We start from the raw sequence: 27,056 nt of genomic DNA on the forward strand, positions 1-27,056 counted from the left end.
GACCACCTTGTTGGCTCAAGTCACATGTATAGGTAATATGTTTGGCTCTACACATAGTTTTAAAAAACTATTCTAAAGGTTCAGTTTGCTTTATCTATCTATCTATCTATACCTCTGGCACCTGTTTTTGAACCCCCTTCCTAATATCGTTGGATGATTTGGCACATGAAGAGAGGTAATAAAGACATTGATAGCCTTGGCTTACTCTTATTGTTAGGACAAGCTGACTTCCATTTAGTTCACCCCTGTATGTTTTTAAAAATTGACTTAATGAAGATTCCAGTATAAAACAATGAGCTAATCAGATCGGTCTCTGAGAATCTTATCTTGAAATGTAGCTATTGCTCTCCTTTTTGTTTTGATTTATTTGTTTGACATTTGTAAACCATGCTATTTGTACAAAGTACTTATGGTCTTTTTAGTTATCATTAATTAAAGGAGCTTAGGTTCTGTAAAATACTCATAGGAAAAATTTATACAGTTGGAAACATTTAAACAGTTGATGATCTTTATAGTTCTCAGGTATGAATACATTCAAAAACTGTAAATTATGTTGATATGCTTCTTATTAATTACATTATAAGGAACAACCACTAAATCTTTTAACTATTGCTCACTGTGACCCAGGCTTTAAAGTCAATAGCTTGAAATGCCAATAATTTCTCCTATTAATTCAATTTGTTTGATAAGATTTGTCATTTAATTCCTTTGGAGCATTTTCAGACGTGTTTATAAAGTACTCAGAAGACCTCTTATAAATAGTGAGTGTGTTCAGCTAGCTGCTAATTAAAAGTAGCTTTTTCTATGAAAGCATGTTTATTGCCCATTTATATCTTTAGTTCTCTTTCATTGCGTAGTATTATTATTGCAAGACTCAGCCAGTGAATTTTGTTTGCTGATTGAGGAATATTTTTCAATTATTGTGATCATTTTTGTGTTTAAAATAATCTTCTTTGTCTAGTAACAGAGTCAGTCTCTAATATCTGCTACCCTGTGCACTGATGTCTTTCACTTGAGCCTTTGTACCTAGCAGGAGTTCTAAACTACTAGATTACATAGTACTGGAGGGTATTTTCCTACAGTTTTACTTTTTAAAAATTTTTTTATTACTTCAAACTTAATTCCCCAAGACTGCTTTGGAATATTTTGAAATAGAAGCAGTTCTTGAAATAATCAGTGTAGACTATTTGTTTTAAATTGTTGTTGTTGTTGTTAAGTACCATTGAGTTGGTTCTGACTCATAGTTAGTTATCCTGCACAGAGTTTCCGAGTCTGTAAATCTTTACGGGAGCAGAACGCCTCATCTTTCTCCCGCGGAACTGCTGGTAGTTTTGAACTGCTGACCTTGTGGTTCACAGCCCGATTCGTAACCACTACACTACCAGAGCTCTATTATATGTTTTAAATAGGTAATGTATAATGTTAAACTTAAGAAAACATGTTTTATACTATTGCTACTGCTTCTAATTATGTTGTTACTTGCTCATTTGGTCCAAACTTTACTTGCCTCAGCCTAAAGTAATAGTGCAAAAAAGACCAATATTTACTGTGCTTGTTTTGTGATCTACACTGTTTGGCTATAGATAGCTATCTCACCCAATCATCATACACGAACAAACAAAAGCTAAAGTGTGCCAAATGGTACAGATAGCTTCATATTAGACACTAAAAATCCAAATGAATGTTTGAGTGTCACAGTACTTTTTGTTGAATGTTAGACTTCCTAGTTGTTGTTGTTAAGTGCTGTCGAGTCGGTTCCGACCCATAGCAACCCTAAACAGGGTTTCCGAGGCTATAAATCTTTATGGGAGCAGAAAGCCTCATCTTTCTCCCACGGAGCAGCTGATAGTTTCGAACTGCTGACCTTGCGGTTCACACCCTGATTCGTAACCACTATGCTACCAGAGCTCCTTCAGACTTCCTAGTAGATTTCTCAAAATCACCTAAGATTCAACCAACTTTGATCCTTCAGTTTTCTTTGTCAGTTTGGTTTAGAAATGGCAATACTACTACTAGTAGCATTTATAAGTTCCAAAAGACCTTGTCTGTTTTGTTTGCTACTCTGTCTCCAGTGGCTAGAATAAGCCAAGTGTAAACCAGGTACGCTGCTGAATGAAAGAAAGGATATCTGTTCTCACTATTATTTTAAAGTTTTAAACATTGTGGACAGAATAATAAATAAAAAATAAACAAGGAAGCATTAATATTGTTGTTGTTGTTAGGTGCCATTGAGTCGGTACTGACTCATAGTGACTCTGTGCACAACAGAATGAAACGCTGCCCGGTCCTGGGCTAACCTCACAATTGTCACGATTAAGCCCATTGTTGCTGCCATTTTACCATCCATATTGCTGGGGGTCTTCCTCTTTTTCTCTGACCCTCCACCTTACTAAACATGATGTCCTTATCCAGCGACTGGTCCCTCCTGACAATATGTCTGAAGTATGAGAGATGAAGTTTGGCTACCTCTTGATAGGGTTGAAGATCAACCATTTCCTTTTGGTACAGTGACTCTGTGTATTCCTTCCATCTTTTTTTTAATGCTTTCTGCATCATTCAATAACTTGCCCAGAGAATCCTTCAATAATGAAAGTCGAGGCTTGAATTTTTTCTTCAGTTCCCCCAGCTTGAGAAATACTGAGGTGTGTTCTTCCCTTTTGGTTTTCTGACTCCAGATCTTTGCACATTTTGTTGTAATATTTGACTTTATATTTTCGAGCTGACCTTTGAAATTTTCTGTTCAGCTCTTGTACCTCCTCATTTCTTCCATTTTAGCATCTCTATGCTGGAGAGCAAGTTTCAGTGTCTCTTCTGACTTTGATTTTGATCTTTTCTTCTTTCTTGTCTTCTTAATGACTGTTTGCTTTCTTTCTGCTTGATGTTCTTGATGTCATCCCACAAGTCTTTTGGTGTTCAGTCTTTAATGTTTAATGTATCAAATCTGTTCAGATGATCTCTAAATTCAGGTGGGATATATTCAAAGTCATATTTTGGGTCTCATGGACTTGTTTTCATTTTCTTCATCTTCAGTTTGAATTTGCATACGAGTAATTGATGGTCTGATCCACAATCTGCCCCTGGCCTTGTTTTGGCTGATGATATGGAGCTTTTCCAGCATTAATATTAGATAAGAATAAATATTTGTAGATGATATTGAGATAGCCAACCAACTTGCTAGGGGTCATCCTCTTTTTCTCTGAGCCTCTACCTTACCAAACATGATATCCTTCTCCAGTGACTGGCCTCTCCTGACAATATGCCCGAAGTATGAGAGACAAAGTTTGGCCATCTTGGCCTCCAAGGAGCACTCTGACTGTACTTCTTCCAAAACAGATCTATTGGTTCTTTTGGAAGCCCATGGCACTTAGAAAAAGATTCTACACAAATTTGCAACAAAATTCTCAAAATACCAAAAGTAAATTTATTGAGAAATACACTTACCTAATATGAAGAAAATTATAAAATATTTTAAGAACTATTAAAAGGAAAGCCATATCATGCGGAATGGGAAGAAACAGGTGGTGATGGTAGTGGCTGTGAGTCATGGAGTCGGTTCCAACTCATAGGAACCTTGCTAGGGTTTCTGAGGCTGAAAAGCCTCATCTTTCTCCTGAGGAACAGCTGGTAGATGCTGTGGGTAGCAGCCCAACTCATAACCCACTATGCTACCAGAGCTTCTGGGTTGGCTTTATTGTTATTAACTACCGTGGAGTCGGTTCCAACTCATAGTGACCCTGCACAGTTTCCGAGGCTGTAAATCTTTACAGGAGCAGAACGCCTCATCTTTCTCCCACAGAACTGCTTGTAGTTTCAAACTGCTGACTTTGAGGTTGGCAGCCCGACTCGTAACCACTACGCTACCAGAGCTCCTTCCTGGGTAGGCAGTGGTGGTAAAAATAGCGTTGTAAAGATAAAAATTTGTGGGCTTTTTGGAAATAATTCTGAAAAATAGAATTATTCTGAAGTTCTGTTAGGATATTTAGGACAGTTTAAAAGGCTAAGATCATTTGAACTGATTTGAAGGAGTTTTGGTACAAAATAAATTTAGAAATAGTAAATGGTAGGGTAGAAATGGGGTCAACGATAGGTCAGTTGTAACATTTTTTTTTCACTTTCCATGAGGGACAGTGGACTTTATGTACAGCCACCCTGTCAGTGGAGACTTGTGTGCTACTATGATCCTGCACAACTTTTAGTGAGCTTCCAGAATAAGACGAACTTGAGAGAAAGGCCTGGCAATCTACTTTTGAAAAATAAGTCAATGGAAACCTGATGGATCTTAATGGTTTGATCTGTAGCCGAGCACGGTGATGATGCAGGACTGGACAGTCTTTCTTTTCATCGTGCATGGGTTTTCTATGAGTCTACAAATTACCAGGTAGACTTGTTAAATGCTATAGGGTAGACTAGACGCTAGTGTAAGGAGTCCTGGTGTGGCGCTGTGGGTTAATGCTGTGGACTGCAAAGTTGGTTTGAACCTTAAGGTTGGTGGTTCAAGCTCACTAGCAGCTCCTTGGAAACTCTATACAGGGTCACTGTGAGTCAGAACCAGCTCAATGGCACTTAACAACAGTAACAACAATAAAGAAGATAAAGTGGAGTCCTGATGTGGTGCTGTATGATAAGCACTGGATCACAAAGTTGGTTTGAACTCTAAGGCCAGCAGTTCAAACCCACCCTCCACTCCTTGGAAACCCTACACAGTATAATATAATTATACTTCAGTATATAACATAGTGTCCTGGTTAAGTGCCGTTGAGTCACTTTCAATGCGTAGTGACCCCATATAGGATTTCTAAGGAGCAGTGGATGGGTTTGAACCACCAGCCTTGTGACTAGCAGTCCAATGTTTATCCTACAGCACCTCACTAGGACCTTAGTTCCAGGTAAATAAAACAAATAAGCAAAGAAAAAAAAATTCCTCTATATATAAGTGCTTTCAACTCAATGTTTGCTGCATCTCTAGTGTATGGAGTAGAGCTAAAAATTATCCTGTAGATATTGAAGTGTATTGTTGTTAGTTGTTAACAAGTTGATTCCAACTCTGTTTGACTCAGAGTAAAGTAATTGGTGGTGGTTATGTGCCATGGAGTTCTCACATAAACCCTGTACAGGGTTTCCGAGGCTGTAAATCTTTACAGAAGCAGAAAGTGTCATCTTTCTCCCGTGGAATAGCTGGTAGTTTCGAACTGCTGACTCTGAGATTAGCAGCCCGATTTGTAACCACTATGCTATAATTAAAGTAATATTGTAAGGAAATAACCAGCGTTTATTAGGTGCCTATTTTGTGTTCTAGGAGATCTGGTAGTTCAGTCAGTAGTTAAAGTTCTTGTCTGCTGACTGATAGGTCGGTGATTCAATCCCACACAGCTGCTCTTTGGGAGAAAGATATGGCAGTCTGATTTCAGAAAGATTTTCAGTCTTGGAAATCCTACTGGGCAGTTCTGCTCAGGCCTGTAGGGTTACTGTGTTTTGGAATTGACTCTGTTGCAGTGTTTTGTTTTTTCCCCGTTTTGTGCTGTACACGGTTAGGCTATACATTTCTTTATCTTGTCATTAGGACAGTGATGGAAGGGGTAAATGTCATCATAATCAGGTGCAGATTATTTTAAACAAAGAACAGAAGAGTAGTTCTCTTTATAATTCTGTTATTTTCTGGCTGTAGAGCTGTGGTTAAAAATGTAAAATTCTCAATACTTGCATTTCTGTACTCTTGGTATTTGCCATGGACTGATAGAAGAAAACGCACATCTGTCCATCTGTCTTGGAAGAAGTAGAGCCAGAATGTTCCTTAGAAGTGAGGATGTCACAACTTCTTTTGTACTTTGCATATTTTCAGGAGAGATCAGTCCCTGAAGAAAGACAACATGCTTGCTGTCTTTTTTATTTAGTGCTATAACAAATACCTCAAGTGGATGACTTTAACAAACAGAAATTTATTCTCTCACAGTTTGGGTGGCTGGAAGTCTGAATTAAGAGTGCCAGCCAGCTCTGGAGAAAGGTCCTTGTCTCCTTTAAGCATCTGTGCTAAGCATTCAGATGCTTAACTGAGACAAGCATAAAAAAGTTAAGGAGATCTCCATTTGTCTTGACATCAATCTTTCCCTGGATCTAGGAGAGTCACAATGTAGGAACCCCAGATCCCAAGAACACACCCCAATCTTCCTAGTTCTTTCTTGGTGGTAGTAGATCCACTCTTTCTATGCTGAATTCTCTCTCCTTTTATATCTCAAAAGAGTTTGACTCCTGTACATTGCATTCTACCACATTAACATCACAGAAGTGAGGATTTATAATACATAGGATAATTATACCGGATCAGGGCTGATCACATCAGATCACATCACCAGGAATTACTATTTCTTAACTGACAAACCACTAAGAATACAGGTCCAGCCAAGTTGACACAAAACCTTAACTATCACATTTGATAAACTGTTGGTTTACCAAAAAAGAGGAAGCCCCCAAATGAAGCAGTTTGACACAGTGACAATACTGGACTCAAACATAAAAATTGTGAGGTTGGTGCAGGACTGGGCAGTGTTTTGCTCCTTTGTGCATAGGGTCCCTTTGAGTTGGAACTGACTCTTGGCATCTAACAGCAACAACAGTTGGTGCCTTGAGAGTAGTCTGTGGAAGTCTAATGGCTGCAACAGGAAGACCCATTATGAACCTAATATGATATTGGATTGTTTTTGTTGTTAAGTACTTTCCAGTCTGTTCTGACTCATAGTATAGGGGGTTTCCTAGGAGCACAACTAGTGAATGAACTGCTGACTTTTTGGTTCAAACTGACCTTGCAGTCTAGTGCATTGTCCCACAGCACCACACCAAGACTCCTGATAGCGGATTGTTGTTGTTGACTCATAGTGACCCTGCACAGGGTTTCCAAGGTGGTAAATCTTTACGGGAGCAGAATGCCTCATCTTTCTCCCGCAGAACTGCTGGTAGTTTCGAACTGCTGACGTTGAGGTTGTTACCCTGACTCCTAAATTGGATAGGAGTAACAGCAGTCGGTTGGTGAAGGGTTTTCTGGTTTTCCTGTATTATAGATCTATAAAGCTTAGGAATTTCCTCAAGCACAGACAACTACTTTTTTTTTTTTTAGATAGTGACCAGGCTAGAAATATGGATTAGGATACTCTGAGCTATGTTGTTGTTGTGAAGTGCTGTCGAGTCAGTTCAGACCCATAGCCACCCTGTGTAGGGTTTCCGAGGAGCAGCTGGTGAGATTGAACTGCCGACTTTACAGTTCAAACAGCTTTGCAGTCTAGCGCATTCACCCACAGCACCACACTCTGAGCTATAAGTGACAGAAAACTCTTGCGTGGTAGTTTAAATACTAAGGAAATAATAGGCTCACGGAGTAGACCAGATGTCAGAAAGGTTTCAGAATTGGGTATTCTAGTGATTTTTGGTTCAGTTGTACCTTCCTCTGTGTATTGAACTCATTCTCAAGTTAACTTTCTGCATGTTAGAAAAAGAACTTTGGTGGTTTCAGATTGCCTTCACACACCTGAACATATATAGATTGTAATGGCAAAAGGACATTTGTGTTGGCATCATTCCTTTAAACTGGAGGAGCCTCAGTCTGTTGTATGTATTGACATTATTTTACTTACTTCATAAGTAGTTCAGATTTGGGTTTTCCTTAGATATAAATTGATTTTCATCATACAGCTACTTTGGCACATCTGTAGTTAGATATATTTGACATTGATGTTTCTTGTAAATGTAAGAAGTTGTTTTTGTATTTGTTTTATTTCCTAGTCAACTTTATGGGAGGTGCTTTTATTTTAACTTTTAAATGACAACTGAATAGCCACCATGAAACAACTGGTAGAATCCTACTGTTGGCGCTGTAAGATAAACACTGGACTTGTAACTGCAAAGTCGGTGTTCATACCCACCAGATACTCCATGGAAACCCGATATAGGGTTGCTATAAGTCCGAACTGACTTGATGGCAGTAACAACAACAACAACTTAGAGCCAGTTATTTTCACATTAAATAAGTGTTTGCCCAAAAGGCAGAGAGACACAGTAATCAGTCTTCATTGTGTAGAGAGCCCAATTTCCTAGGTCCCGAATTGAGAATATTTGCTATACTGATAACATTACTGCGCTCAGACAAAAAGCTATGTAATACTGCCCCCCATGTTCTGTCTTTACTGTTAAAAAAAGAGTCCATAAAGTGCCATTATTTAGGGGTACTTACTTATTGTGGAGGATAGATGAGAGTGGAAACATTCTTTGTTTTATTAATAATAATGATTTTCATTTACGTAGCAGATGTGCCAAGATCATCAAAAAATAAAAGCAGCTTGATAAATCAGTTTTGTTCATTGTGTCAGTTTACTGATCTTATTTAATGTCTAAAATTGTTCTTTCCTGGGATGATCAAACCCTCCCCCCCCTTTTGATACTCTTATATTTCTGGAGTCTTATTATGGCCCTGTGGGTTAATGTGATGAATTGCAAAGTAGATTTCAACCACGAAGTTCGTGGTTCAAGTTAACCAGCTGCTCCTCAGAAACACTATATACAGGGTGGCTATGGGTTGGAACTGACTCGATGGCATTTAACATTAACAGTTACATTTCTGATAGTTATTTCTTATATATCCTATTGTGTTTATTTCCTTTGAGGCTTGTTTAAATTTTAAGCTGTAATCTATTAAGATATTTTATTTCATTTTGGATACTTGGCAGCTAACCCCACACCTATTCCTAACATCTTCTTGCTCTACTCTATACCACAAAGGCTTTGTCTTCCTAATTTCTAATCCATCAGGATTATTTCTTATTGCTGTTGCTGTTCGGTGCCATTGAGTTGGTACTGCCTCACAGCAACCCTGTGTATAACAGAATAAAAAACTCTGCCCGATCCAGGGCCAACCTCACAAACTGTTGCCATGCTTGAGTTCATTGATGCTGCTACTTTGCCAGTCCATCTCACTGGGGGTGTTCCCCTTTTTCTCTGACCCTCCACCTTACCAAACATGATATCCTTCTCCAGCAACTCGTCCCTCCTGACAATATGTCCAAAGTATACGAGGCAAAGTTTGGCCATCCTGGCCTCCAAGGAGCACTTCTTTCAACACAGATCTGTTTGTTCTTTTGGCAGCCCATGGCACTTTCAATATTCTCCTACAACACCATAACTGAAAAGCATCAGTTCTTCTGCAGTCTTCCTTATTCACTGTCCAGCTTTCGCATGCATATGAGGTTATTGAAAATACCATGGCTTGGATCAGGTGCACCTTAGTCCTCAAGCTGACATCTTTGCTCTTCAACACTTTAAAAAGGTCTTGTGCAGCAGATTTGCCTAATGCAACATGTTGTCTGATTTCTTGACTGCTGTTTCCATGAGTGTTGATAGTTGATCCAAGAAGAATGAAGTCCTTGACAACTTCAATCTTTTCTCCTTTGATAAGAATGTTGTTTATTGGTCCAGTGGTGAGGATTTTTGTTTTCTTTACATTGAGATGTAATCCATACTGAAGGCTGTGCTCTTTGATCTTCATCAGTAAATATTTTAAGTCCTCTTCACTTTCAGCAAGCAAGGTTGTGTCATCTGCATATCGCAGGTTGTTAATGAGTCTTCCTCCAATCCTGATGCCACTTTTTACTTCATAGAACCCAGCTTCTTGGATTATTTGCTCAGCATACAGGTTGAATAAGTATGGTGAAAGAACAAAACTGTTCTCATGTTCTGTTTGAACATGTACAGAATCCTCATGAGCACAATTAAGTGTTTTGGGTTAATCATACTTCTCAATGCTGTCCATAGCTTGTCATGATCCACACAATCGAAAGCCTTTGGATGGTCAGCAAAACACAGGTAATTACGTCTTTCTCTTATTCTCTGCTTTAGGCCAAGATCCATCGGACATCAGCAATGATATCCCTCATTCCATGTCCTCTTCTGAATCTAGCTTGAACCTCTGGAAGTACTCTGTCAATGTATGCTTGCAGCCATTTCTGTATTACCTTTAGTAAAACTTTACTCGCATGGCATATAAAAGAGATTGTCTGATGATTTCTGCATTCTGTTGGGTCACCTCTCTTTGGAATGGGCACAAATACAGCTCTATTACAATCAAACAGCCAGATAGTTGTCTTCCAAATTTCTTGGCAGAGATGAGTGAGTGCCTCCAGTGCTGCTGCCTCACTTTCTTTTTTTTTGATTGATTATTTTTTTAATGGCAGTCCATATGGTCCTGATTGCTAGTGGAAGGAGGCATGGACTGATTAAGTAAATCCCAGATAAAGTAGAACCCCACCCATGAGTGTCTTGAACCCTCCAAAGGTGGAGAACCACCCTCCCAATCCATAGGCTTTGTGAGTTCCATCCATTCCAGGTTTGCACAAGGACAGACATGGGCAAATTTCTGCATTTTTACCAGGTCTTCTACTGCCCGACCCTGGTCATCTGTTTGTATGCAGCAGTTAGTGAAATTAAACTTCTCACATAGTCCTCCTTTTGCAGCCAATCTGTTTTGATTTCACATCTGGGTCTGTTGGCATGCAAGAAAGGTTAGGGCCACCCCAGTTTCATTGGTTATAGGTTCAGTTACCTAGGAGGGTGCCCTCACATTTATAGCAACTCTAGAAGAGTAGTGTGGTGGTTACTGTTTGGCTCACCTTGGTGTTATGGGTGCATAGATTACACAGATTTTCTCCCTTTCCCACACCCCAAAGTCTAATTAAGATGAGTACCACAGTGGACGTCCTCATGCTTCTGCCATGCATAGATCAGCCAGCTCCCTGTTTGTAGCTGGAGCAGGGCGGGTTATACGTCTCAATGTTTACCTTGCAACTGTTGATAGGGTCAGTTTCAGCTTTCCATGGAGATGAGGCTGTCTTCAGTCTGTTGTGGTAAATCCATGTGGGGACTCCTTCTACCTTAGCTGCTGGGCTTGGTATACTTTTCTGTTCCAGTCTTCAGTAATCTTTGCAGATGCTCTGGATACCTTCCCGAAAGAAAAATCAGATACGTTTATTATACTCTGAGCTAAATAAACCCAAATGTTTGAAAGGAATAATGTCTTGCAAGAGTCCCATTGTGTCCAAGTTTTGAGTCTGGCTAACTTGACAGCTGATGGGGTGACCAGAAGGACTTCCCAGGGTCCACTCCACTTTTTTCTAACTGGTTTTCAGGTCCATGTCTTCACGTTCTAAGCAGAACATGATCTCCAGAATGGAAGGGGTCAGGTTACCTGTAGGGAAGGAAGCAGACCTGGGAAGAGCAATTTTATGAATAGTAGAAAGTGTGTGGTAGAGGTGTTGTGCATATTGCTGCACCTTTAAATCTTGGCTGAGGTCAGGTAGCATGTTGAAGGAAGCTGCCTGGGAAGGTTTACTGTATAAAATTTTTAAGAGCTCAATTTAAGCCCACTCCTGGGGGTTACCTGAATTCGAAACAGAGCAACACCTGGTCCCAATGTAGATAAATTTCATGACAGCTTTGCCATTTGTTTCTTCAGAGTATGGTTCATTTTCTCAAACCTCCTTCTGAATGCAATCTCCATTTTATCTCTAGGTGTTTGCTGTTCCATTGTCATTTTGGACACTTTGTAAGTCCAAACTTGGAGATAATCTCCTTCAAGAGGATTTTCACTATTTCTGAAGTTTTTAGTTCTGGTGGGGGAAAACCTGTACCCTACCAGAAAAGGTGTCTACAAAAACAAAACCAGCAAATATGTAATTCCCCAGCTTGGGGGCATCTGCATGAAATCAACCTGTCAATTTTCAAGGGGTTTTTTACCTTGATATTGGTGCAGGACAGAGTATCTTGGGATTGTTCTTTTTTTTAAAAAAATTTTTATTGTGAATTATGTGATAGTTTACATAGGAGAACATTAGTTTACATTCATTCTATCGTATATCGTTTCATTGCCATGGTTACAATCCGTACCATGCAACATCAACCAACCATAGGGCATACACTACAAGCCTGTACCCCGGTTGTTAGCACACAGCCCCTCTCCCTCTCTGGATCTCAGGTCCCCAGCTGCTCCATCTCTCCATGTCATCGTCTCTGCCTTCATCTCTGGCGTCACTGCTTCTCTGGTTAGGGTTCCGCTTTCCACTCTTCTCCATTGTTGGTCCCAGGGACCTCTGCTCCTAGACTGAAATGTTAATCACCCCCCTCCTTGCTATAAAACGTCTGCCTTTACATATCCAACCCTCACAATCAGTCCTGATAACAATTATTCACTGTTGCATCACAAGAGACTTATCTGCATTTCATTTCATCAGCCCTGCCCAGAAAGATTGGATATTACTCAGTGGAGAGTCTACCTTGCTCCACGCCCCCTGGATCTAGGTTCCCTCGTGAAAGCTTGTAAGCCAGTCAATTCTTGCCTTTGTAGCCCCCCTCTCCCCTTCCCATTTGGGTAACCAATGTCCAAGTTGCCCATCCCTGTCTACTCTGTGTGGAGGGGGGTAGGAATTATCCTTGCTGTAAGGATTTGTTTCCTTGAGCTACTGCATCCATAGATGTAGGTCAAGTTCATCAAATTGTATCAGATTATTCCTCCCCTGCCCCTACTATCTTCTGTTTGAGCTCTGATCATCCAATCATTGAAACCAGGTCAAGTGGGTATTATATGCACATATGAGTGTTCTTGTGCATATGCCCTCTCTTCTTTTATCAGCTGGATGCTTCACTTTCCACTCTAGTCCTCTGTGGCCGCCTCACTTTCTTGAAAGATTTCAGTTTTTATTCCATCAGTTCCTGGTGCCTTGTTCTTTGCCAGTTCCTTCAGTGCACCTTGGACTTCTTCCTTCAGTATCATTGGCTCTGAATCATATGCTATCTCTTGAAAGGGTTGAACATCAACCATTTCCTTTTGGTACAATGACTCTGAGTATTCCTTTTATCTTCTTTTGATGCTTTCTGCATCATTCAATAATTTGCCCAGAGAATCCTTCAATAACGAAAGTCGAGGCTTGAACTTTTTCTTCAGTTCCTCTAGCTTGAGAAAGGCTTATCGTATTCTTCCCTTTTCGTTTTCTGACTCCAGATCTTTGCACATTTTGTTGTAATATTTTATTTTATCTTCTTGAGCCGACCTTTGAAATTTTCTGTTCAGGTCTTGTACCTCTTCATTTCTTCCATTTACTTTAGCATCTCTATGCCGGAGAGCAAGTTTCAGTATCTCTTCTGACATCCATTTTAATCTTTCCTTCTTTCTTGTCTTAATGACTTTTTTGCTTTCTACCTGTATGATGTTCTTGATGTTATCCCACAATTCTTCTGGTTTTTGGTCTTTAGTGTTTAATGTATCAAATCAGTTTTTCAGGTGATCTCTGAATTCAGATAGGATATATTCAAGGTCATATTTTGGCTCTCGTGGACTTGTTTTCATTTTCTTCAGCTTCAGTTTGAATATCATGTGAGCAATTGATGGTCTGTTATACAATCTTCCCTTGGCCTTGTTTTGACTGATGATATAGAGCTTTTCTTTCATCTCTTTCTGCAGATGTGGTCAATATGATTTCTGTGTATTCCATCTGGTGAGGTTCATGTTTATGATTGTCTCTCAGGCTGTCTAAAGAAAGTATTTGAAATGAAATTTTGCAGAATACTCTCATGTGATCTCCATCATCATTTACATTCACCAAGTCCATGTTTTCCAACTACTGATCCTTCCTCTTTGTTTCTAACCTTTGCATTCTAATCACCAGTAATGATCAGTATATCTTGATTGTATGTTTGATCAATTTCAGATTGAAGAAGTTGCTAGAGCCAATACATACATATTTTTGAACTCTGTTAGTCTGAGGTTTTTTATTTTTTTATTTTAAATATTGTGTTTTCAGTGAAGGTTTACACAGCAGTTTAGATTCTCATTCAATTCTGCATAAATTGTTCAGTGACATTGATTATATCTTAACAGTATGTGAACATTTTCAGTATTTCCATTTTGATTGTTATTTTTGAAAAATATTATTCTTGACAAATCTGTTTTAAAACTTTTGAAGATTATGAATTTCATAATAAATTATAGTCATCCTACAAAATATGATTCTGTTTAGATTTTAGTAATTGAAGATAAAATTGCCAGGAACTATGCAGATTTAAAATGTTTCAGTATTTCTTGCACCTTATTTGAATTTTAAATAGATAACTATAAATGGACAAAATGTAACCTAATTATTTTACTTCTCAGATTGTCCTTGTCTTATTTTTTAATGTGTGACGTGTGATAAAAAATAAAGAAAAAATTTTAAATTTGCAGTCATCAGTAACACTAAAATGTTTTCATCAAGTCAGTAAACTAGAGGACTTTGAAAAGTAAGTGATTTATTTCATTGTCTTTTCTCTTCTCCTTGCCACTTAAAGTCCTATTCTGTGTTGCAGCTACATACCAGTCTCTCTCTCTCTCTCTTTTTTTTTATTTCCATCATTTATTTATTTTATTGTGAATTGAGTGAAGGTTTACAGAACAGATAATCAGTTTCACATTAACAAAATCACATGCTTGGCTTCATTACATGGTTGCGATCCTCTCCATGCACCAACAGTTTGTTTTTTTTTTTAAAGTTAAACACAAATTACCATATGACCAAGCAATTCCACTCTTAGTTTTCCCCAAAGAATTGAAATCAGGATTAAAACAAAAAACAAAAAAAAAAAAAACCTTGTATACCAATGTTTACCGTAACATTAGTCACAACAGCCAAAAGTTGAAAATAACTCAGATGTCCATTAACAAATGAGTAGATAAATGAAATGTAGCATATCTATACAATTATTCTATATAAAGAAAAATTAAGTTTTTATGTATGCTATAATATGAATGAACCTTAAACACATAATACGTGAAATAAGTCAGGCATGAAAGGACAGGTATTATAGGAACTCACTTAGATGCAAAATCTACAATAAGCAAATACACAGATACCAAAGTTTATTAGTGGTTACCAGAGTATATTGTTGTTGTTGTTATGTACTGTTAAATCAGTTCTGACTAATAGCAACCATGTATAGTGTTTCTAAGGAGCAGCTGGTAGTTTTGAAGTGTTGACCTTGTGGTTTATAGTCCAGTGCTCATCCTGTAGCGTCACACCAGGAGTCCACAAGAGTAGATAGGAGAGGGAAATAGAATTATTGTCTGTATGTGGCAATAAGCTTCTTAAGGGTGACTGCCACCTTATCTATACTGCCTGCTAAGGAGGAAATTCCCTGAAGACTTTAAAGTAATACTTGGTCATTCTGAACACAGAAAACTATCTTGAAGTATATTCTCTAGCTGAATCCTAAAGAAATAACCACTCAGTCTTTTTCACTTTTTCATATTTCAGACTTCTAAAGGTATTATATAAAAAATGAAATAGAAACATTCACATAGATCATGGGAATCACTTTCTGTATATATTACTCATTATTCAAAATGACTAAACCCACAAAATATTTCCAAAGAAAAGACAAAGGCTAAGTGTCAAAGGCAGCAACCACTTCCCCCACAAGAAAATATGCAAGTCAAGAATCACAAGACTTGTATTTGTCCTTTATAGCAATAGTTACCAGCATGGAAGAGATGACTGTGGGTCAAAGCTGTCTCTGCTTGAGGAAACTCTCTCCCTAAGTCTCTACAGTTTTCTTCTGAATTCTAGTTCCACCATTAGATCTTTCAGTAACTTACTTAGTCAAAAATACTGAAATAAAAAGGGACCCCACAGAATGGAAAAAAAATCTTTTGCAACGACACATCAGACAAGGGACTCATTTCTAAAATATATAGGAAACTACAACACCTCTTCAAGAAAAAGACAAATAACCCAATTAAAAAATGGGCACAGGACATGAACAGACACTTTACCAAGGAGGAGATCCAGGCTGCCAACCAGTATATGAAGAAATGTTCACAATCACTAGCCATTAGACAGATGCACATCAAAACAAGAATGAGTTATCATCTTACACCAGCAATAAGAGCAAAGATTAAAAAAGTAGAGGACAATAAATGCTGGCAAGGATGCTGAGAGACTGGGACCTTCCTACATTGTTGGTGGGGTTGCAAAATGGTCCATCCATTTTGGAAAGCAATATGGCGCTTCCTCAGATGGTAGGAAATAGAAATACCTTATGATCCAGCAATTCTACTTGGTATTTACCCACAAGAAATATGAGCCATAACTTGAGTGGATACATGCACACCAATGTTCATAGCAGCACTATTTACAATAGCAAAACGATGGAGACAGCCTAAGTGCCCATCAGTTGATGAATGGATGAACAAACTGTGGTACATACACACAATGGAATACCATGCTTCCTTGAAGAACAACAAGGAAGCTGCAAGTCATCAAATAACATGGCTGAACCTTGAGGTCATTATGCTGAGTGAAATTAGTCACGAAAGGAGACTATTGTAAAAGATTAAGAAAAAGAGCCCACCCTAAAAGGGGGGGGGGATTATATATATATTTTCTGATTACCAGATGTATGGGATAAGGTAAAGGGAGGGAGGGAAGGGAAGATATAGAGCACAGGGTAGGGAATAGACAGGGTAGCTTGGGTGCTGAGGGGTGGTGTGTGATAATACACAAGAAGGGGGAGGGGAATGGAAGAACAAGGCAGATGGGAGAACAGTTAGGCAGGCTTGCATGGGCTAAGTGGGTCAGAAGTAAATGATGTATGCACAACCTTAGAACAACAGGGCTCTGGGATACAGGGATACAGGGATTCAGGCATATGAAGATAAAAGGTGAATAATGTTAAGATGCTTGGCTATCTTTTGAATCTTGTTTTCCATTGCCTACCATTGTAAAATAGACTCTTGAGGGGGAGAGAAAGGAGTAGCCAGAAATATCACAATAGAAAGTTTGTAAATCTGTCTTCAGCCTATAACTGATTGGAATACCTTAAAAGGGGCTAGAAATTGCCCAGTGAAATAGGCTTCCTGTGAATTCTTTGTGTTGCATAAGACCATAGGTGGCATTCTGAACCCCATCTAGAATCTTCTGAGGTGGGAAATTTCCACTTGAAAGACAAGTAGACCACCTGGAGCAACTAGAAGAACAGAAGATATTTCGTGAAAGAAAGACCTGCAGGAAAAATAAAAAACAATGGTACATTGACTACTACAAAAACAACAAGCTGTTCGCCCGGGAGCCATCAGGGCAAGTGGTCAGGTCTCCTCTGGACAAACCCCCTTCCAAGACTGAGACTCAAGGGGAATACTCTAGCAGGCATGTGGTCTGGCTAATGATCACTTTGGTCACTAATAAAGGGAAGAGGGAGAAAAACAGCAGTGAAGTTGGGAGCTATGTCTGACCACATTGTGAATTGAGTGAAGGTTTATAGAGCAGATCATCAGTTTTACATTCAATAAATCATATACTTTTGTTCATTATATGGTTGCAGTCCCCTCCTTGCACCAACAGTTAACAGCATTTACTTCTATTCACTTTAGCAGCTGCATTCCTCCCTGTGTCTCCCGCCAACCCATCTTTCCTCTGCCATCCTTCCTCCAGTTGTATATTGCCTGTCCCATGTCATCCATGTCAACACATGTCTACCCTCTAGTGTATGTATCATTCATTTCCTTTACCCCCCATCGCCTTCATAGATGGTTTCTTTTTTCAAGAAAACTCCCCATCTTTTTAGTTTTCTTCCCTTGTAGAAAAAACTAAAAACCACGCAGGGATATATAATTGTTTAAACAACCAAGGAGCACATTCTGGAATCCAATCTCCTGGCCACCAGCACATAGCCTTTCTCTTTCTCACTTGAACTTGGGACCCTAACTAGTGTTTAACTTTTGAGAAACCACCAAACAATTTTCCATAGCAGATGCACAATTTTACATCTCTATTAGCATTGGTTGAAGGTTCCAAATTCTCCACGTTGTTCCCAATAAACCTGTTATTTTGGTGTATTTTTTTCTTTCTAATAATAGCTATCCTAGTGGGTTAACGAGATTTGGTGGCATAATGGGTTAACTTGATAACTACAGACGGGGTGGTTCAAACCCACAAGCCGTTCAGTGGGAAGAGGCCATCTGCTTCTGTAAAGATTTACAGTCTTGGAAGCTCAAAGAAGCAGTTCTGCTCTGTCTTATTGGTTTGCTAGGAGTCAGAATTTACTGATAGCAGTGGGCTTTAGGGTTGAAAATGGGTATGAAATAGTATATCATTGTAGTTTTGATGACCTTAAAAAAGGACATCATAGTCGGAAAATAAAGGATCAGCAAAAAGGAAGACACTCAACGAGATGGTTTGACTCCAAGACTTCAGTAATCATCGTTAACATAACACTTAGTGTGAGGATGGCACAGGACCAGGCAATACTTTGTTCAGTTTTACATGGGGTTGCTATGAGTAAAACCAACTTGATGGCACCTAAGAACAACAGCAATGAGTAATGACATTGAGCATCTTTTTTTTGAAGTAACAAATTGACTTTTAATTGATCTACAAATAAAAAACAACACAGAGCAAGTGAGTAACTGTTGTTGCTCCTAATCTGTTAGAGCCTTATCTTGTACAGTTTAAGGAACTAGGTTAACTAGTTATAGTCGTGACTTAACTTCACCTGTTGTTGTGTTGTTGTCAGGTGCCATCAAGTCGGAACCGACTCATAGCGACCCCATGCACAGCAGAACGAAACAATGTCCGATCCTGGGCCAACCTCACTACCGCTGCCACACTTGAGTGCATCAATGATGCCACCTGGCTGATCCATCTCGTTGGGGGTCTTCCTCTTTTTCTCTGACCCTCCACCCTACCCAGCATGACATCCTTCTCCAGCGATTGTTTCCTCCGGACAATATGTCCAAAGTAGGAGAGACGAAGTTTAGCCATCCTGGCCTCCAAGGAGCACTCTGGCTGCACTTCCTCCAAAACAGATTTATTGGTTCTTTTGGCAGTCCATGGCACTTTCAGTACTCTCCTCCAACACCACAACTCAAAGGCATCAATTCTTCTACGATCCTCCTTATTCACTGTCCAGCTTTCGCATCCATATGAGGCTATTGAAAACTTCACCTGTAGTATTCTAATAATAACAACAAAAAGCTGTTATCGCTGTTTAGATCAAATGCTTGGTTGACATCTATATCCAGACCCTTATGCCATATTTCTTCTTTAATTCTTCTACTTTGTCTGTGTAAGCTTTCATGGCATCTTCTTTGAAAGCTGCTTTCACCTCATTCTAGGCATCCCACTTGGCCTTTCCTTTGAAGTCCAATATCCCAGACTGTTCTGTGTTTATGTCACCCAAAGTCACTGTTTGATCTTGAGGTGCTTAACCTCTTTGACAGCTTTGTCAAACTCAGCCTGAGACATGGTGGCAGGGTGGCAAGGATTCCAGAGAGCTCTTGGATGAAAGGAGAAGGAAGAGGCAGATCAAAGTCATGACTGGCTTGTACTATACTGTAAAAAATACTTTGATATACAATATACATTATTATATATGAAATATGAACACTCTCAGCATTTGTCAAGCTGAGGGAACTGACAAAAAAATTCAAACCTCAATTTGTGGTATTAAAGGATTCAACAGGCAAAACATTGAGTGATGTAGAAAGCATCTAAAGAAAATGGAAGATAAGCAGAGAGTCACTGTACCAAAAAGAAATGGTGAATGTTCAGCCATTTCAAGAGGTAGCATATGGTCAGGAGCCAATTATCCTGAAGGAAAAAGTCCAAGGTGTATTCAAGGCCTTGGCAAAGAAGGCACCAGAAATTCATAAATACAAATCAGTATCTTTCAACAAAGTGAGGTGGCACTGGAGGTACTCACTCATCTATGCCAAGAAATTTGGAAGACAACTATCTGGCCAGCTGACTGGAAGACAGCCATATTTGTGCCCACTCTAAAGAGAGGTGACCCAGCGAAATGTAGAAATCATTGGAGAATGTCGTTATCGTATATGAGTAATGTTTTACTAAAGATAATTAAAAAACTGCTGCAACCATACATTGACAGAGAACTTCCAGAGGTTCAATCTGAATTCAGATGAGGCCATGGAATGAGGGATATCATTACTGATGTCAGATGGATCTTGACAGAAATCAGAAAATACCAGAAAGATGTTTACCTGTGCTTTATTGACTACGCAAAGGCCTTCGATCATGACAAGCTATGGAAAACATTGTAAAGTATGAATATTCTGGAACACTAAACTGTGCTCATGAGGAATTTGTACATGGACCAAGAGGCAATTGTTTGAACAGGACAAGGGGGAACATTGAATCATTTTCATTAGGAAATGTGTGTGCCAGGGCATATTCTTTCACCATACTTACTCAATCTTTATGCTGAGAAAATAATCCAAAAAACTGGATTATATGAAGAAAAGTGTGGCATGAGGCTTGGAGGAAGACTTATTAACAACCTGTGGTGTGCACATGATATAACCTTGCTTGCTGAAAGTGAAGAGGACTTAAAAATACTTATTAATGAAGTTCAAAGACCACAGACTTCCATATGGTTTGTATCTTAATGTAAAGAAAACAAAAAAATCCTGGACCAATTAACAACATCCATATAAATGGAGAAGAGATTGAAATTGTCAAAGACTTGATCTTGTTTAAATTAACCATCAACACTCATGAAATTAGCAGTCAAGAAGTCAAATAACGTGTTATGTTAGACACATCTACTGTACAAGATCTCTTTAAAGTGTTAAAAGAGCAAAAGAGTGTCAGTTTGAAAACTAAAGTGAGTCTGGCCCAAGCCATGGTATTTTCAGTAACCTCAAATGCATGTGAAAGTTGCACAGTGAATAAGGAAGACCATTGATGCATGTGAGTTATGGTGTCGGTGGAGAATATTAAGAGTACCATGGACTGTGGAAAGAATAAATCAATCTGTGTTGGATGAAGTACAGCCAGAATGCTTGGCCACACTTCATCCCTCATACTTCAGACATTATCAGGAGAGACCAGTCACTGGAGGAAAATATCATGCAGGTAAAATGGATGGTCAGAGAAAAATTGAAATTGCCCCCAACGAGGTGGATTGACACAGTGGTGGCAGTGATGGGCTCAGGCTTAGCAATCACTGAGGTTGGTGCAGGACTTGCAGTGTTTCGTTCTGTTGTACATAGGGTCACTGTGGGTCACTACTGACTATTCACTTAACAGCAACAACAATATGAAATAAGATTTCTATAGCCAATATATCTAAGCCACAGAGGTAGGTGAAATCTCTCTAATCACATATTTGTTGTTGCTGGTAAGTGCTATCTGTTGGTTCCAACTTATGGCGAACCTGTATAGGGCTTCTAAGAGTGGTGGTGAGTTTGAACCCCTGGTCTAGTGCTTATCTTACAGCGCCACACCAGGACTCCATATAGTTACATGTTATTGAGCCATGGCATGAACCAGTTTTCTGAACTTCACATTTTGTGCTTGTTTTTTCTACATACCCTAATATGAGTAGTAGTATATAATGTAAGTATGATGTTTTGGGGAGAGCTCTGGTAGCGTAGTGGTTACGAATCGGGCTGCGAACCTTAAGGTCAGCGGTTCGAAACTACCAGCCACTCCGCGGGAGAAAGATGAGGCTTTCTACTCCCGTAAAGATTTACACCCTCGGAAACCCCGTATGGGGTCGCTATGGGTCGGAACCGACTCGACGGCACTTAACAACAACAACAACAACATAATGTTTTGGGGTGTTGTTGTTGTCATTAGGTGCTGTCATATTGATTGTGATTCATAGCAATCTTATGCACAACAGAATGAAGCAATTCCTTGTCCTGCGCCATCCTTGCAATCGTCAAGCTTGAGCACATTGGTGTTGCCATTATGCCAATCCATATCATTGGCGGGTCTTCCTCTTTTTCACTGACCTTTCTCTTTTCCTAGCATAATGTTGTTCTCCGGGGACAACAATACGTTCAAGGTATGAGAGATGAAGTCTGGTCGTCCTGGCTTCTCAGCAACATTCTGATTATACTTACTTCCAATACAGATTTGTTCTTGGGGTGACACCATGTGAATTTAACAGAACAAGGAAATGACCAAGAAGATCTGTGTTAGAGTTTCATAGGAGTACAATAACTGTGTGTGTACTGGTTTCTCTCAGCTCCTGACTTAAAGATAGACTCACACTAAAATGTGACTTGCTGTGAGTTGGTTCCAACTCACAGCAACCCTGTACAGAGTGTCCAGGGAGTGACTGGTGCATTTACATTACCAGCTGTTTGGTTAGCAGTCTGTTGCTTATCTTACAGTGCCACACTAGAACTCTAAAATGTGAGTTGTTAAATGCTATCAAGTCTGTTCTGACTCACAGGGATTCTGTATAGGGTTCTGGAGAAGTGGCTTGTGGATGTGAACCGCCACCTGGTGGTTCAAACTGACCTTTTGGCACAGTGCTTATCTTACAGCACCACACCAGAACAACACCCTAGTGCCCAGAGCAGTTGTTGTTGTTTGTTGTTAAGTGCCATTGAGTCAGTTCTACCAACCTTGCGGTTCAAACGACCTTGCAGTCCAATGCATTAACTCATAGTGCCACACCAGGACTCCAAGAGCAGTAGTAATGGCAAATTTATTAGACAAGAAAGGCATTTTTTTGTACATTCTAGCACATATATTTACTGTGAGGGCTGAAGAAATTAATTGTTTTTGAGGATAATGACTCTTTTAAGGCCATTATGAGTTGGAATTGACTCAATGGCTCTTAACAACAACAAAGTAAAAAATATTAAAGCAGATTTCCTTCTAGATAATGTTTTTCTCTGTTGAAAGCATTCTTTGTGACTCTCCTTAGATTAGCTACTGTCCAGAAGGCTCTATCAGTAAATAATATAAGTAAATAATGTATTCTTTCACCATTAAAGTCTGTTTAGGTGACCTAGTTGTAATTGACAGTTTTCACCAATTAAACTCCAAATATGCAGTCTATTTTGACCCTTATAATGAGGATAATATTCATAGTGTACTATTAGTTTGGAGTCCTGGTGTGGCACTGTGGGTTAATGGGCTGGACTGCAAGGTTCTTTGAACCTCAATGTTGGCGGTTCAAGCTTACCAGCTGCTCCTCAGAAACCCTATACAGATTCCCTATGAGTCAGAAGATTGGATGGCACTTAACAATAACAACGACAACATTCACTTATTTAACTGATTCATTGATATTCATCAAATATTCATTTGGTGCCTTCCAGGTGGTGTTGTTTTTGTTAAGTGCCTTTGAGTAGGCTCTTTGAGAGACCCTGTATAGCGTTTTTGAGGAGTGGCTGGTGAATTTGAAAAACGAACTTTGAGGTTCAAACTGATCTTAAAGTCCATATGCATTATCCCATAGTGCCACATCAAGTGTTCGGTGTTAGGAATGTCATTGTGAGTGAGACTAGGCTCTGCTTCTCCAAAGCTAGAAGTCAGTTAAAACAGTCAGTTAACGAGTGAAGTATGTATGATCAAGAAGTTAACAGAATATTTGAAAATATAGAGGAAGGCTAGAGAAACTAAGTGTAGGGAAAATTTCCCAAACGAAATGAAGTTAAGGCTGAGACCCAATCAAAGTTTTAAAAAGGTAAGGAAAAGTGACCCAGGCAGAGGGAACAAGATGTGTTTAAGACCTAACAGTAAGAGAGACTGCATGGTATATTTAAGACACTAAAACCCCAGTAAGATGGAAGAATTGTTCAAATAATGCTTGAAAAAAAAAAAAAGACGTAGGCAGTACCAGCAATCTACTCTGTAGGTTACAGAAAAGGGCTTTAGACTTTATCCATTGAGGAGTTTTATTTACAGACAATACCCAACCCAGAGATTTAACAAAGATCTTTTTGATGGCACTCTGTATTTTGTTAAATTCATAAGAAACTCAGAAGACAGGTATGAATTATATGACATCAGAAATTAAGGGAAGGAAAACTAATTTGAAGAGAGAACAAATAGGATATTATAGGATGGTGGTAGTTTGGACTAGGGGAGATGGCAGTGGCAGTTGGTTATATGAATATGTGTTAGGAATATGGGGACACAAGTCTGGGGAGGACAACTCTTATGAAGTGTTGGAGAGGGAAGATAAATTGGTACAACCATTTTTAGGAGCTAGTTGGAACCTCTGTAACCTTATGACTCAGCAGTTCCTTGTCTAAGTATATGCGTCCAAGAAACTTTATACACATGTATGAAGAAACAAGTACAAGAACATTTATAGGAGCATTGTTTTAATTGGAAGTAAAAAACCCCAATAACCCCGAAAAGCAAATTAAATTTCCATTAACTACAGAATAGATAACTAAGTACTTAGTATATTTATAGCTGGACTATTGTTCTAAAGATTATTGAACTAAAATAAAACACATTTCAGTTATAATTCTTACTTGTAATGCAAGTCACACATAATATGAAACCAAGTAAAACAGTACTAATAATTATTTATTTATGACTGTGTAATAAAGATATTCTGGTAGCGTAGTGGTTACGAATTGGGCTGTGAACTGTAAGGTCAGCAGTTCGAAACTACCAGCCGCTCTGCGGAAGAAAGATGAGGCTTTCTGCTCCCGTAAAGATTTACAGCCTCGGAAACCCTGTACAGGGTTGCTATGAGTCGGTTCCGACTCCACGGCACACAGCCACCACCACCACCACCAATAAAGATATTGGAAGTAAATATGTAAAGATATGGGAAAGGTAAACAATAAGTTCAAAATAATTGTTAAGTGGGGATTCCTGGGAATGGAAGTTGGTGGGGAACATTTGGAGAGCAAATCACAGAGACTCCAACTGTTATTAGAAAGCCTTTTTCTCATGTTAGTGGTTTGTATAATCTCGTCTATATTTTTATATCTTTATATAAAATAATTTATACTTACAAAAAGTCACATTTCATTCTTTTCATATCACTGACCCTAATGGTATAAATCCTTTATTATTCCTCAGCTGTTAATGATTAGCCCCTTCATGCCTGGACTCTGCCCTGGGGAGATGGTTTCATCTAGTGGAGAAAATATTCCAGGTATTCTACGAGACATTTCTTTTGGGAAGGAAGGCATAAGAGGTGGTTGTTAACCTGACTACTCGTTATTTAACTAAAATTGAAGAGACAAAGGAAAAGATTATCATTTAGAAATATTTAGTCTTCAATGCTGTAGTAACAGTAACATAATACTCCTAGGCTAGGTAGTTCAGACATTCAGGACTCAGATGAGTCTTTATTTCTATCTAAATTATGTTTGTGTTTTTTTTTCAGAAGGAGTTGAGCCTTCCAAGAAGAGGCAGTTTGTAAGTAAATGACTATTATCATTATTAGTGTGATTATGATTATTATCCTGTCTTGGGGACTGCTTTCAGCCTCACTTGGAAGAAATCCATCTAAGAGTAGTTTGGGGATTTTTGTTTTGTTTTGTTTTTGGAAGACTCTTGTCTGGGCCAGGGGAACTGTGGGAACTGTCGGGACTGTTGACTTCTACTGAATCAGACCTTTCCTTCCCTTCCTTATTTCAAATTTCCTTCCTTGTCTCATTTTCTGCCTTGCATTTTGGGAACATTTTTACTTAAATATTCATAAGGATCTTACATTCATTTTTGGGGGGTTTACTATATTTTACTAGACTCAGATTTTTGAACACGTTGAAATTGAAACTTGGCACATCTATCCCAAAACATGGTAATAGGGAGAGACTGACTTTTCTGACAAGTTGGGGCAAGGTTAGCTATGCTTGGGGACTAGGTTGAAATAAAGTTTTCTTTTATATAATTGTTTGTTCTGGCTTCAAGGCTAAGTCAGCTTAATGAATAATTTTTTGTTCCTGGATTGAATTTCTTATATTTTCTTTGCTTGCTTTTTCTTAATGAATTTTGTTGGGGCAGTATTGCAAATCTGTCTAATCAGAATTTCATTAAATATTTGTAAAAATGCAAAATCTAAACTTCAGGAATTAGAATCTCATGTTGGGGTCCAAGAATCTGTATTTTACACACCTATATCACACCCACCATAATTTTGCTGTGAAGCCACTTTTGTTAAACTTTAAGGATGTAGTACCTCAGTTTGAGTCCACCAGCCGCATCGTGGTAGAAAGATGAAGTGTCCTGCTCCCATGAAGATTTAAAGCCTCAGAAAACCTATCCAGGTTTGCTGTGAATTGGAAATGGCTTCAAGTCACTTAACAACAAGAAGGAAGTAAAACAGTGGCTTTGAGACATTTCTTTAAGAGATGTAATTAAGGAATGGGACCTAACAGTATCTAGTTCTTACGTGTCCACAGGTGTTCATTTTATTTATTATACTTTACATTATGTATGTATGTGTGTTTAATATATGAAACACATGGTAGTTCTTTATGTTAATGTCATTGTAAGATTTTGTTTGTAAACATGTTCTAGTAATTAGGCAGTCTTCTGAAATTTGTGAAGTTTTTTTGACTGGTTTATGAAAGCTTATTGTGGCTTGATGTATTTATCTCCTAAACCTCGTTTGCCTTTTCTGTAAAATGAAGATCATGATACCTGCCTTTTATTCATCATAAAGCTACTAAAAGGATCACTTAATATATATGTCTTAGCACTTCATTGGTTATAGTTTTATTCTAAAATGCATTATTTTTAGAGTTATTATGAGCACTGGTTTAGGAAACCACATAAAAAATGAAATTTTATAATTTTGGAGATTCTCGTATGTAATGTTGTTCCATGTAACATGGTAATTACTTTAAACTAAAATGGACATGTATTCAAAGAGGTATTGCTAACATGTATATGATAATCTAGGTGTTATATGCAATACATACTTAAATAAGTCCTCTAATATCTCTAAATTGGTAAGTGGCAGTATAATATAGAAATGAAACATTTTGGCTTAAGAGTCAGGTAGACCTGGGTTTAAATTTTGACACTATTATTTACTAGTTTTTTTGTTTGGTAATTCAATTTACTTTATTTTTTGTTTGTTTCTGTTCGTTTGTTCAATTCCATCCATTCATTCCTCCATCCATAATGTATTTATTCCTATTCTGTTCAGAACACTATTCTAGATTGACTATACAATTGTGAATAAAGTAGACAAAGTTATTGGTCTCATTAAGCTTCTTTCCTATTCATGGAAGACAAACAAATGCATACATGATATCTTAT

At 38.5% G+C, this 27,056-nt stretch overlaps 1 protein-coding gene across 2 annotated transcripts in view; it reads left to right on the forward strand.

Annotated features, from left to right (window-relative positions):
• Positions 1–27,056, forward strand: part of MAST2 (microtubule associated serine/threonine kinase 2) — a 289,345-nt gene that overhangs the window by 94,845 nt on the left and 167,444 nt on the right. For both annotated transcript variants that reach the window (XM_006839709.1, XM_006839710.1), the window contains exon 4: positions 25,174–25,205. In XM_006839709.1, the coding sequence (XP_006839772.1) occupies positions 25,174–25,205 (32 nt within the window). The remainder of the gene's footprint in view (positions 1–25,173; positions 25,206–27,056) is intronic.

This window comes from Chrysochloris asiatica, unplaced genomic scaffold (genome assembly GCF_000296735.1).
Source record: "Chrysochloris asiatica unplaced genomic scaffold, ChrAsi1.0 scaffold00026, whole genome shotgun sequence".
In the NCBI taxonomy this organism is placed as follows: domain Eukaryota; kingdom Metazoa; phylum Chordata; class Mammalia; order Afrosoricida; family Chrysochloridae; genus Chrysochloris; species Chrysochloris asiatica.